This window comes from Ahaetulla prasina, chromosome 3 (assembly GCF_028640845.1).
Source record: "Ahaetulla prasina isolate Xishuangbanna chromosome 3, ASM2864084v1, whole genome shotgun sequence".
Classification (NCBI taxonomy): domain Eukaryota; kingdom Metazoa; phylum Chordata; class Lepidosauria; order Squamata; family Colubridae; genus Ahaetulla; species Ahaetulla prasina.
In genome coordinates, this window is record NC_080541.1 from 80,102,458 (window position 1) to 80,116,766 (window position 14,309).

The following is a 14,309-nucleotide window of genomic DNA, read 5'->3' on the forward strand; positions in this document are numbered from 1 at the left end:
AAAAAATGAGCAATTTTTTTTAAAAATAAATTTTTATTGTTATTTCTTTTTTAAAAACAAAACAAACACAAACATAAAATTTAGTTTTTAGTTTTTACAACAGTTTCAAATCAGTGTTCTTCTATCCCGTACATTTCCCCCCAACTTTTCTATACATATTTTTATCTTTATAGCCCCCTTATTCCTTATCATATATGCAATTTTTCATGCATAATATTATAACTATATATTGTTTTCCTGACATTATTTGCTTTATGATGTCTTCCCACTCAAAAAAAAAAAAAAAGAAGAAGAAGAAGAAGAAGGGGGGAGCAATTTAATGTGTCTATGGAAAAAAATCAAGAGGTTAAGCCTTTGCTTCTTGATTTCAGTACAAGTTAGACAATGTTGATGGCAGTACCCAGTGATGCGAGGGGGGGGAGAAAGGTGATACAATAGGATAATGAATATGCTGTTTGAGAATAATTAGACCTGTAGTTCAGCAGAAAGGATATGTGTTGGGGTGGGGTGGGGCTTTTTCAGGGGGTTAGTATAACCAATCTATTCTCTTTGTGGGAAACAGACTACAGGTAGTCTTCGACTTATGACTATAAATGAATCCAAAAGTTCTGTGGCTAAGTGAGTTTTGCCCTATTTTATGACCTTTCATGCCACAGTTGTTAAGTGAATCACTGCAGTTGTTAAGTTAGTAACCTGATTCTTAAGTGAATCTGGCTTCCCCATTGACATTGCTTGTCAGAAGGCCGCAAAAGGTCATCACATGACCCCGGGACATTGCAACCGTCATAAATATATGAACCAGTTGCCAAGGTTGTAAGTCAAGGACTGCCTTTAAAGTATTTCTTAGTGTTGCCAAACAGAAGCAATATCTTTTTTTAAAAAAGGCAAGGTGGGGGAAATGGCCTCCAAAGTCCCCCTGCTAGGGGATGAAAACAGAAGCATATTTCAATATTTGAAACAACTGAATGCATCAGTGTGTTTCATTCAACTAGAAACAATATATATATATATTGTTCCCATTGCTCCCAGAAGCACGAAGCTGAAGCCTGAAGATGACGAATGAGACTTCGTCGAAACGTCGCCAAGACACTTCCAATTTTACGCGGGAGAAAACCCGAATAACCAAAGACCTACATATATATATATATATATATATATATATATATGATATATATGTATGTATGTATATATATTTGTTTTCTGAGGTTTTCGCGGGTGTTTGTATGTAGGTCTTCGGTTATTCAGGTTTTCTCCCGCGTAAAATACGAAGCTGTAAGCACTTAGCCTGATGATGACGAATGGGATTTCATCGAAACGTCACCAAGACACTTCCAATTTTACACGGGAGAAAACCCGAATAACCAAAGACCTACATACAAACACCCGCGAAAACCTCAGAAAACAAGTATGTATGTATATGTATATATATTTATTTTGAAATATATTGCCAAGAGTTACTTCAGAATTTCAGGTTTCCCTACTGGACTATTGAGTTTGAATGAGGGAGGGAGGGAGGGAGAGAGAGGGAGGAGAAATATTATAATTTTATTTTATTTATTTATTTATTTGTCAAACACAACAGTATATATAAGTATAAGCATGAAATAACCATACGAATTGGATACAATCAAAGGGAACATTAGGACAGGAAGGTTAGGCACCCTGGTGCTATAGAGTATACTGAAAAAAATGGGATGGGGGTACTTTCAAAATAACCTTTTTCTCCACTGGTGAAATCCAAAATTTTTTTTACTACCGGTTCTGTGGGCGTGGCTTGGTGGGCGTGGCTTGGTGGTGTGGTGAGGCTTGGTGGGCATGGCTTGGTGGGCATTGCAGGGGAAGGATACTGCAAAATCCCCATTCCCACCCCACTCTGGGACCAGCCAGAGGAGGTATTTGCCGGTTCTCCGAACTACTCAAAATTTCCACTACCGGTTCTCCAAACTACTCAAAATTTCCGCTACCGGTTCTCTAGAACCTGTTAGAACCTGCTGGATTTCACCCCTTTTTTTTCTCCCAACTGATCTCAGATTGTTTAAAAAAGTACTGATAATGAGTGTTGCTCTCTCTCCCACTGTTCTTTAGGTTAATCGCACCAAAAAATCTCAATTTACTGATATTCATCTAAAATGTTTACGGGGTATCAAGGACAAAGTGCCACAAGGTAGTTACAGTCTCAAGGTTTCCATCTGTAAACAACTCGATGGAAAATTTCTTTCTTCCTCCAAAGTGGATGGACAACAATTGGCTGGAAAGTCACTGCCTGTGAGACATAATGGGAACTTCTATGACGTGGAGCTCTCTTTCGAACAAAGCATATACACAGTAAGTGAAGTTTCTTTAATACGTTTTGTAGTTGGAAAAAATAGTATTCTGCATTGAGCTACATTACGTTCCACAACTGAATGCCTGCCACACTCAGGGAAGTAGCTCCTTTTGTTCCAAGTTGGCTGGATATTCTAAGAACTGAACCCCACAACTGAATCAGTTTGGGGAAATATTTAATACACTCTTGTGCTTATAATTTATTTAATATTTTTAGGGTAAATCTGGGCACAGGCAGAATTTTCTATCTTGTCTTTCTAACATAGAAATTATTTCAGTCACATTTGAGCACAGTTATATAGCAAATAACCAAGTAATATATTTATTACAGTATTCCAAAATTACCGGATATATTAAACCCTAGATTATGGAGCGTTGTCAGCCACATTTAGGTTTTTGCTTGCTGCTTAAAAAGTCTATGCAGCTTGTCATCTATGTAACATGATTTGTATAAAGTAGATTTAGAATAATAAATGAATAAATAGCTGTAGATAAATATATGAATGTATATATCTTTTTCTATGTTTTAAGCTTTTTCTATGTTTTAAGCCCCATTTGTGAAAAAGAGCAAGTTTTTTGAGCAAAATGCCAAATAGATAAATATTTGGGAAAAGAGAAGTTGATGATGATGTCCTTATTGAATTTTTTTTTTATTCAGAGAGGTGGGGGAAACAATCTCAAGAGTTTATCGTTTATCTGATAAGTGCAAACCTTACTACTCCCCATACATACACATGTGTGTATTTGTTTGTATGCGTGTTTGGATAGATAGATAGAAAGATAAAAAGAAAAAAAGGAAGGAAGGAAGGAAGGAAGGAAGGAAGGAAGGAAGGAAGGAAGAAAGAAAGAGAAAGAAAGAAAGAAAGAAAGAAAGAAAGAAAGAAATTTCTTTCTTCAAATTATTTTAGATTCCTGAGAAAGATTTGTTCCTGTTCTTGTGGGGCAAAAGTTTATATTTAGTTTATTGCAATATTGAGTCATCCGTGTAAAAAGTAGTCAGGAAGAAGATAAAATAAATACATATATACACACACACACACACACACACAATATTCCTCAAAAAAACAGATGGGCAAGGTAAAGTAAATTTTACCCAGAGCCAAGGTGGTGCAGTAGTTAGAGTGCAGTACTGCAGGCTACTTCAGCTGACTGCTAGCTGCAGTTCGGCAGTTCAAATCTCACCAGCTCAAGGTTGACTCAACCTTCCATCCTTCCAAGGTGGGTAAAATGAGGACCCAGATTGTTGGGGGCGATAGTCTGACTCTGTAAACCACTTAGAGAGGGCTGTAAAAGCACTATGAAGCAGTATATAAGTCTAAGTGCTATTGCTATTGCTAAATTTGATTTGATTTAACTTAAACTTACATGTGATTAATTATTATGATTCATATATTTATTATCATTATTATTCATCTTGTATTTCTTCCTTATCACATTCAATTTTTCAACTCTGCCCTCAGGGAAAAAAACAGCAACAATAGGGACATGTTGCATGCCTTTAGCAACTGTCCCTGTTGTCTCTATTTAGCAACTATGCAACTCATCCTGGCAATTTGTGCTGTGTGCCTCTGATTTATTGGATAACTCTTGTTCTAAATTTCTAGATTACTAGAAAGCGCAATAATTGACCACTATGAATTGATGTGGTTGTGGATTTGATGGATTTTGTATGAGACCCTTCCAAAAGTGAATCACACTTTTTCTGCCTATCCTGTCAAGTATAAAGGTCATGTGTATCTATTCCTTGCATTAAGTTTCACCACATTTTATTGTAATTTTATAATCATCCTGGAGTAGGCAAAACTGATTCTTCACTGAAGTCATAGAGTTTCGTGTGATTCATATGGTGAGTTGTGGGGTGGATCTTCCTGAACACTATGTCAGATTTCTGAAAAGCAAAAAGAATGAATGCATAAAACATGACTTTTCCAAATCATTTCCATTTTTAAAATATTCAAGATTTGCCAAGAAAGTGAAGACTGTTCCAAAGACATACGGATTATAATTCAATTTCATTATTATGGCTCCAAGGAGAAAAATATATATAAAAATGCTTTTAAAAAAATTAAAAATGTCTTTTCAATTGAAGATGCATGACTCAGTGTTATTCCAATGAGGCATATTATAAAAACTTATTATGCCTCCTTGGAATAATACTGAGTCATGTTTTTCAAACTAAATATGTTTTTTTTTCAAACTAATACGTTTTTCAAACGAAATACAACTCCAGAAATGTCAAAGACAACCATAGGGAAGAAGATAAGATTTGTAGCAAAGTAGAAAAACAATTTAGCAGATAGAAATTACAACTTCAAGAAAAAATAAAGGAAGTACAACAAATTCACAAACCAATCCAAACTGTCAGGCATTTAGACAGCTAAATAAAGTCAAACAACAAATAGACATTTTAGAAATGGAAAAACTCCAAAAATAGATAGCATATGTCAAACAAAATCACTTCAAGAATTTAAACAAACGAGGGGAACATTTGATACATTAAATTAGAAAAAAGAAAGAAAGAAGGGTTGTTAAAGAAGAATTACAGAATTTTTCAAAGAATGAAACTTTAAACTTAACATTGACGAAGAAGGTTTCAAAATAAACAGTATTGAAGACTTAATTTAAAAAAAAAACATCTCAAGAACACAGACAAATACTACCTAAACAATTATAATTCAGGACATTAAAGAAGCAATAAAGAAAATTAAAATTTGAAAGGCATTACGTCCAGATGAACTGATAGCTCAATATTACAAAACGTTACAAAATATTACAACTGCTATTGAGTACAGTAAATGAAACTCAAGTAACAAAAACAATACCATAGGAAGAAGCATATATAACTGATTTATAAAAAAGAAAATTAATTAGTTAAAGAATCATAATAAAAGTTTGGTTTGTATGATTGAGGTTTCTTCAAATCCTCAATCGTACAAAAATTTTTTTTTAAAAAAATTAAATGATGATCATAGGATATTTACCACAGTATTAACTGAATCCATGCAAATGCACATGTCCAAAATCATACATACAGATTGAACTGGTTGCGTTGAAAAGAGAAAGATAAGACACAACATTAGATTTAATAAATGCATAAGAATACATTAATAAATAAAAGAAAGTAATACTATTCTTAGACACAGAGAATATATCAACAATTTGAAATGGACTTTCCTGTTAGAGGTATTTGACAAAATAGGAGAAAAGACAAAACTTGGATAGAGAGTGTGTATCAATAGCAAAACAAGAAAAAACTGACAGCTGTCTATAAACTTTTCAATAAATGAAGGCATAAGCAAGAGTGCTAACTCTCAGTAGTTACTCTGGCAATCTTGGCAAATAAGATCCAAAAAATATGAACATAAAATAACTGGGATTTATATGCAAGGAGAGGAGTCCATAATAAAATGCTACGCAGACAAAGTTCTAGAAATAATGCAAAATCTCTCTGTAAGAGACTTGATGAAAAATAATTTAAATAATTGGATGCAAAATTAACAAACACACAAAAAAAAGGATAATAACAAGGCATTTATTTCTGAAGAAGAATTGTTGAAAAATGATTGATTGTTTTTCTTTTTTACTACATTTTAATCCCTTTATTCAGAGTGGAGTCGGGTGGAGGGAGGGGTGACTGAATGGACTTGAGCATTTATTGGCTGGATGCCCTTCCTGATGTCTAGCTGTAAGACAATAAAAATCCAATGAAACATGTAGGACTTTGACAGGATGTAGCAGTTATATTTCAAAACAATTGCAGCAAAAAAATAAAAAAAACTTTCTTGCCCAGTAAAAATGAATATATTACTTAAAATTCCAATTCCAATTTCATAAAAAGTTTGCAAGATCGACAAAGAACACTGAACAGATTCATATGGAATGGGGGGAGCGGGGGAGAATGAATTTAAGAATCAAAATTTTTAAAGACTCAAAAGAAAATGGTGGACCTGCTTTCCCTTATGTTAAATCATTATGAAGCAAGTTGTTTATTATGGGTAGGAGAATGAATAAAAAATTCCAAAAAGCAGAATATCAATTTTAGAAGGATCTGGCTTAGTCATTGAACTCCACATATATCTACAGTACAAAGAAACAAAAGGAAAAGAAAATAGAAGGGACACATCTATAAATTGTTATGGAAATACGTGGAGTCAGAACAAATTTAAAACTGCTTGATGAAATGGATGCAAAACTTCAAAGAAGCAATTACATTAAAACAATGTGAAGATCTATTTTAAAAAATTCTATAAAATTCACTCCATGCTTCAGTTTGAAGTATACTTTACAAAATGTTTTATAGATGGTGTATAATTCCCTTCCATGATTAACAAATGGAGAAATCATACAATACACAAATGCTGGAAATGCAATAATAAAGAAGGAACATCATGCCACATTTGGTGTTTACCTAAAAATCTTCAAAGGCATTAGAAGGAAATAACCAAAACATTCAGAAAATGTTAAAAATAAAATCTGTGTGGAAACCAAAATTCATATTTTTCCAATTAAAATATAGCTCAATAAATTATGGAATACTAGGACACTGATCAATGTTCCTTCCTCCCTCTTTTATTCTTCTCCCTCTTGCCTGTATTTATTGGAAAAAATGCAATCTTAAATTTAAGCTGATATGTCCATGAAAATTAGGCTGAAAAAAGATGATAAACAAACAAAATAATTTTCTGTACAAATTCCGTTGTTACATGCAGTGAATAGAGGCCACATTCCAAAAACAGCAAGGTCAGGTTAAAAAAGAGTATTGATTGAATTGATGAATTCTGATTAATATTAACTATAAACAAGGCAAAATGCTTGTCAAATTAATTGCTGTTCCATAGGTATACATACCAGCCATATACAGGTAGACCTTGACTTAATAGAGATCAGAATTTGCGTATCTAAGTAAAATGGGTGTTAAGTGTTATAAGCTTTCAAAGTCACCTTTGTGTCTTGGGCTGCCATATAAATTTGTTTAATAAGTAAATAAATAACATAAGTGAGTCATATCTGATTTTATGACCTTTTTGGCCATGGTAAACAAATCACTGCAGTTCTTAAGTGAACCACAGCCCGTTAAGCTTCCCTTGTCGACTTTTTCAAAAGTTAACTTTGTCGAAAGCTGATTGGGAAGGTTGCAAATAGTGATCACATGATTCTGGGGTTCTACAATCATCATAAATACATGCTGGCTGCCAAGCGCCTGAATTTTGATCACATGCCTTTGGAGATGCTGTGATAAACATAAGTTGAGCACTGGTTATAAGTTACTTTTTTCAGTTCTGTTGTAACTTTAAGCTGTTCCTAAACAAGTGGTTGTAAGTTGAGGAGCATCTGTACGTCAATGAGCTAGTGAAGCCCTTAGAAATCTGAGTTCAACATGGACAAATCTTTATGTGGTGTAGGGTTTCCTGCCTGGGCAGGGGGTTGGACTAGAAGACCTCCAAGGTCCCTTCCAACTCTGATATTATTATTATTATTATTATTATTATTATTATTATTATTATTATTATTATTATTATTATTATTATTATGTGCTGTACAGTGGGTTTCTACCAAACCAGGGTGAACCGGTAGTGGAGGCGGTGGGGGGCTCCGCCCAGCTGCCTAGATACTCTGCGCATGTGCTGTAGTAACTACACATGAGTAAAATGGCTCTTATTCCCAAGTTCTTGTTATTCCTATTATTCATAGGCTGCTGCAGCGCTAAGGCTGGATATTTATCCCATTTAATGCCATGCATACTGGGTTGCAAATTGAGGAATAGAGCCATCTGCCATTATGTCAATAAAAAGTGAAAAGGTTGATGACGTATTGAATAATATATTCTTCCTAAAATTAAACATAATAATGCTGCATTAAAAAAAATCTCCAATAAAAATATAGAACAGTAATATTATTCAACATCAGTATCAAGATATAGGTAATTAATGTGACTAATAAGAATACTACCTAAATTCTTATATTTCATATTTTAATAAAACTGCTCTAGCTGAAAATAATATCTAGTGTGGTCTTCTTTTTGAAAAACACACTCAGAAATTTGGCCATTCAGAATACATAGATGCTGATTGAAAGAGATTCATATAGAGGTTCAAATCTAGAGATACTATTACACTTTGTGTCAACTTGGCAAAGCAGGAAGTTTGCTGGATTTTGCCAGGTGCTACTTGGCTTTACTTAAGGGAAATTCAGGAAGCATAAAACAGCACCTTTTCAAACATGACATTTAATCCATGCATGTAAATCAAACTGTGGGAATAATGTATTATTCATTATTAAAAGGGCACCATATTTTTATTATATCAAAAATGACACCCAAATGCTGTGAAAAATTTAGTGGCTTCTCTTGAAGTTTCAAGACACTTATCATCCAGTCATTGAGTTGATGCTGGCACCAATTTAAAATTTTAGCTATCAAAATAATAAGCACAACATTTTTTGGCCTAGAAAGGAGTTGGAGAGGAGCGTGAACAATTTTACTGTAAAATATAAATTTATTTTTAATGTAAGGCTTTCCTAAATCCATATCATGCAGTTTCTTGGTAATATTCTGAACGAGATTGGTATGAGAAATATCTCATAATATCATTGTCCTTAATAGTCACACCCTCAATTTTTGTCCCCTGAAGTCCTTTCTGAAAGCTACATATATCAAAAACTATTTAACATGACCTAAGGTATCAATTCTAAAATATGATGACACCATCATTTCCTAAGCCTCTGTTTTCTGAGTCAGCATCTGACTAGGAGCTAGGATATTTTTAACAGCAACAAATAAAGTATTAATAGGTAGGCTAAAGGAAGAAAAACTTTTTTGTTATGGTCGGTTACAAAGTCAGCCAGAGGTTTAGAGGGGTTTGATATTTTTGTCCCCCTGTCCTTCCCAAAGACTTAGGATAGGCAGATGTTATTGTTTAATAATATTAAAGGTATCATCATAAGATGTAACCTGTTCCAAGTAAAGCTACTTTTTGGAGTGGTAATAGTAATAATAAAGTAGATTAATAGTGACAATGTCTGTGATGTTCAAGTGGTTCACCAATTGTTTTTGGATTGCACCCAAGGCTATTGGAACTACTACTACTACTCTTCTTCTTCTTCTTCTTCTTCTTCTTCTTCTTCTTCTTCTTCTTCTTCTTCTTCTTCTTCTTCTTCTTCTTCTTCTTCTTCTTCTTCTTCTTCTTCTTCTTCTTCTTCTTCTTCTTCTTCTTCTTCTTCTTCTTCTTCTTCTTCCTCCTCCTCCTCCTCCTCCTCCTCCTCCTCCTCCTCCTCCTCCTCCTCCTCCCCCCTCCTCTTCCTTTCCTCCTTCTTCTCTTGCTCCTTCTGTTGCTTCTGCTCTTGCTTTTTGTAGGTTTTTGTATTTTGTTACTTTCTCCAGTTCTTTCTCTTCTACTCTGCTATCTACAAGTGCTGTCATGCACACTATCCAGACTTTTTTGTCTTTCTTATTATTACTATTATGCTACACTTCAGCACACTTCATAGGTAGGGAATACCTCAGTGCATACTAAACTCAGCATTTGAAATGCTACAGATGTACCTGGTAGTAAACAAATACATTTTTCAAAATAAGAAACATTTAAGCCTGCTCCACCCACCTGGCACACAACACACAGCAGATCTGATTCTTAGACTAGAATCACCTGAAGCAGTGACAGTTTACAAATAAAATGTGATTGCTGCATAAAAACTAAATGGCTGGAATCATCTGTGTCTAAACCAGGAAGCAGCAGCCAACTACTGTATAGTGAAGTGATGAATTGCAAAAGAGCTGTTAAGAAAGAATTAGGTTGCATTAGCCTGAAGCTGCTTAGGTAATTCTTCAGATTATCACAAGCATCTCTGATTTCTCATTGGGAAGCAGCGAGTAGAAAATATACCTTGGGAGACAAGAACTACAACTTTATCACAGCTTGCCTCCAAATATATTGTGCATAACTGGTTATATATCCAATGATGTAATTCATGTGGCAAAATGACATCTGGCTCCTGAGTGGAATCTGCCTCCTTTTTCTTTCTATTCTATACCATAAAGTTGGCGGATCCCCAAGAATAGATATGACTGGGGCTACAGAGACAGCAAAGGGAAGCTCCATTGTGCAGAACTGGTAGCAGAAATTTTGAGTAGTTCGGAGAACCGGCAAATACCACCTCTGGCTGGCCCCAGAGTGGGCTGGGAATGGAGATTTTGCAGTATCCTTCCCCTGCCATGCCCACCAAACCACACCTACAGAACTGGTAGTAAAAAAATTTGAATTCCATCATTGGTGTTCAGACAGTGTTGGCTCACTCAACTAGGAAATGGAGATAAACACTGCCCCCTAGAATCAGACATGACTGATCAGGAGAGAATTTTACCTCCCCCCCTCCATGTAGGCAACTTTAAGGTGTCTGGACCTCAAGTCCCTGTAATTCCCTAGCCAGCATGCTGGCTGAATTCTGGGAGTTGAAGTCCAGATCTCTTAAAGTTGTCAAGTTTGAGAAACATTGATTTGGGATCACATGGGATTCAAAGCAGGGGTTCAAAAGTGCATGTGCCATGTGTGCGTGCGCGAGCGAAGCGAGCACATGTATGCACATCACATGCACTCGCAGACGTTCTCTGCATGTGCAAATATTTCTACTCATGAGAAGGTAAAAAAACACATTACTTCCCGGTTAAAACCACTAAGTAATGATGCCCTGGGCGGGTGGGCGGAGTTTTGCTCTGCCATTGTTACTGGATCACCAAACTACCAGACACAATCGCTACCGGATCGCGCGGTCTGCTCCGATCCGGGGGCATTTCACCCCTGATTCAAAGACAAAAGGCTTTAAGAGTTGTAAATCTAATCTTACGTAGCTTCTTCTCCAGAAACACTATACTACTTACCAGAGCTTATAAAACATTTGCTAGACCAATTCTTGAATACAGCTCGCCTGTCTGGAACCCATACCACATTTCAGACATCAATACAATTGAATGTGTCCAGAAATATTTTACAAGAAGAGTTCTCCACTCCTCTGAATATAACAAAATATCTTATGCCACCAGACTTGAAATCTTGGGTTTAGAAAACTTAGAACTCTGCCGCCTTCGACAGGACCTGTGTTTAACTCATAGAATCATCTATTGCAATGTCCTTCCTGTTAAAGACTACTTCAGCTTCAATCACAACAATACAAGAGCAAACAATAGATTTAAACTTAATGTTAACCGCTTCAATCTTGATTGCAGAAAATATGACTTCTGTAACAGAGTTGTTAATGCTTGGAACACACTACCTGACTCTGTGATCTCTTCTCAAAATCCCCAAAGCTTTAACCAAAAACTGTCTACTATTGACCTCATCCCATTCCTAAGAGGTCCGTAAGGGGCGTGCATAAGAGCACAAATGTGCCTACTGTTCCTGTCCTATTGTTTTCTTTCATTATATCCAATTAATATAGTTATTACATGCTTATGCTTATATATATATGCTTATATATTATATAGTTTCATGATTATGCTTATATATACTGTTGTGACAAAATAAATAAATAAATAAAAATAAAATAAATAAAATAAAGACGATATAGAAGTGAGAACACACTGGCTGTATTACTTAACTAAGAACTTTTTGGAAATACAAAAGCTAGTGGGTGATTAATTTTTCAGAATGTATATTAATCAAGGATTTGTGTAATAGATTGACTTGTGCTGAAATTTACAAAGGCCACATTCTTTCCAAGCATTGATAGTTAGAAATGATTCTTTTAGAAGACGTTATTGTTAAGGGTTCTTTTCCTGTTTTTGCTAACAATAATGCAGTCTATTATTGTCAGCCTTGTGGGGTGGACCAGACAAGAAACATAGCCAGGTCAGCTAATTGTACTTAAGTATAAGGTTACACTAACAGAATCTTGCAAATCTGAAGGTACATTTCTTTCTCCATTCATCCTCTTTGCAACCCATGAAACTAGAAAGTTTCTTCAGAGGGTTAAGTTGCCTTTTTTCTGACCAATTGAGTCTTTTCTTCCTGTCTTCCAAGATCATTCCCACATACTAGTACATCTATGATACCTAGGTTAATTTAAAAAAAAAATAATTTATACTGGAGTTACCATTTCTTAATGCATTTAAATGGGCATTAACGCTCAGACTTTGTCAGATCTTTAAGACTTTTAATTTGTTTCACATGTTCTACTTAGAAAAATATTGTTTTGATTTTGTCCTCTTTCTTCAGCTTTCCCCTCAGTGAAACCAGGCTTACAAACCTAATATTCAGATATAAAAGTTCAGAAGAAACCAAGTGATATAATGAAAATAATTTAGTCAAGGTTAACAACAGTCACACCTTACTCTCCTATTCCTTCCTGGTCATAGAAGAAGAAAAAATAAATATTGGTAGCAGATGTGTAGGGCCAATTGGCCCCAGATGCACAAAATGTAACAATTATTTTCCTGTATCTAGAAAGACAAGTGATATGTTTTATACTGCCCTTGCCCAGTTCCTTTGCACTTCTTATGAAATTATGTCTAATGCCCTTTCGGCACCTGAATTGATGATAGACTAAAAGGAAGAGGGATCTGGAGGTTCCCTGGAGATTTATAGCTATTGCATAATGTATCCATTCTTGGACGTTTTTATGAACTTGACTTTTCCTTTACACTTGCAGCTGTGTCCAAGCCAAATCAACCACAATGGTATGGCAGATAAGCAAACAATTTCTATTTTGCCAAAATATGTGTAGGAAAGAGGGGTTCTGTGCAGAGCCTGATAATGTAGAAGAAGTTTGGGAGAAGAGATACTGCAACCTTACCAGATTCCATGGGAGTGTGGGGAATATACCATGCTTTGGGTAAAGGAATGGGGAACTATAGCTCTTTATGACTTGTGGACTTTTGGACATGCTGGAATGTCCATAAGGAATTCTGGGAGTTGAAGTTCACAACTCATAAAGGAGCCATAGTTCTCCACCTCTGCTTTAGTAGGTTAGTGCATTACTTTCCAATACAACAATGAAGAATAAAACATTGGTGATATGTTGTGGATATATCACTCTTTCAGCTCCATTATTGTGGGAGATATATACTATATAGCTGTCACTGTTTCCTTAGTTTTGGTTTTTCCTCATGGTTCCCTAACCTTACATTTTGTTGCTCGTCAACAACCTTTCTTTACAGTTTTCACTTTAAATGTAAATAATTTTCAGTGTTATGATAACTGAACTGATAGCTACAATGTCTTATTCATTAGTTTATATTTTACTGAAGCAGAAAATGGTATTGAAGGATGCTTCATCTGCCTAAAAATCTTTACTTGAATGCCTAAAACATTACTTTTTTGTTATTTGGGGAAAAAAACTAGCTATAAATCCAGTAATATTGGAATTTGATTGCACTCTTATGCTGTATTGATTTGGGATTTGATAGATGCTGATCTAATTGAACACCAGATGTTCAAAATCACATCTTTATGCGTACTGGGGCTTTGTCATTTTGGGATTGTAAAAGTAATGGGCTCTGTGCAGTATTCTCCAAAGTTCAACTCTAGGGAGAAAAAGCAAAGAAGAAAGTAAAGATTTATCTCGTGTTTTAAAAACAGTGATAAACCCAAGAGCGAGTTGAACTTTTTGGTAGCATATTTTACAGAAAAATCCCTAAACTGAACCTGCTAATTTGAAACATTCAAATAGATTTCATTCACTCTCTTGAGTATTGATGCTGAAATGCAGTGCCATATGGGGAAGTAAAATATATGACAACAAAACTAATATACTGCAGTTGATTTCTGAAAAAGTATCAAGAGATGCTTTTAGCTCGCTGTGTTTTAATTCAATTAAATAGAACACTACAGAGTGCAAGAAAACAGGACACAAATTGTTTCTCTTTAATCTCATTTGCTGTAAAACTTGCAAAATCTTTTGAACATGAATAAACTTATCAGAGAATCAGTTTGGTGTAGCGATTAAGGCACTAGCCTAGAAACCAGGACACCATGAATTCTAATCCATCTGGGTGA

At 35.1% G+C, this 14,309-nt stretch overlaps 1 protein-coding gene across 1 annotated transcript in view; it reads left to right on the forward strand.

Moving 5' to 3' along the window:
- Window positions 1-14,309, forward strand: part of LOC131195313 (uncharacterized) — a 222,272-nt gene that overhangs the window by 55,036 nt on the left and 152,927 nt on the right. Inside the window, exon 7 of the mRNA XM_058177111.1 lies at window positions 2,086-2,325. Within this exon, the coding sequence (XP_058033094.1) occupies window positions 2,086-2,325 (240 nt within the window). The remainder of the gene's footprint in view (window positions 1-2,085; window positions 2,326-14,309) is intronic.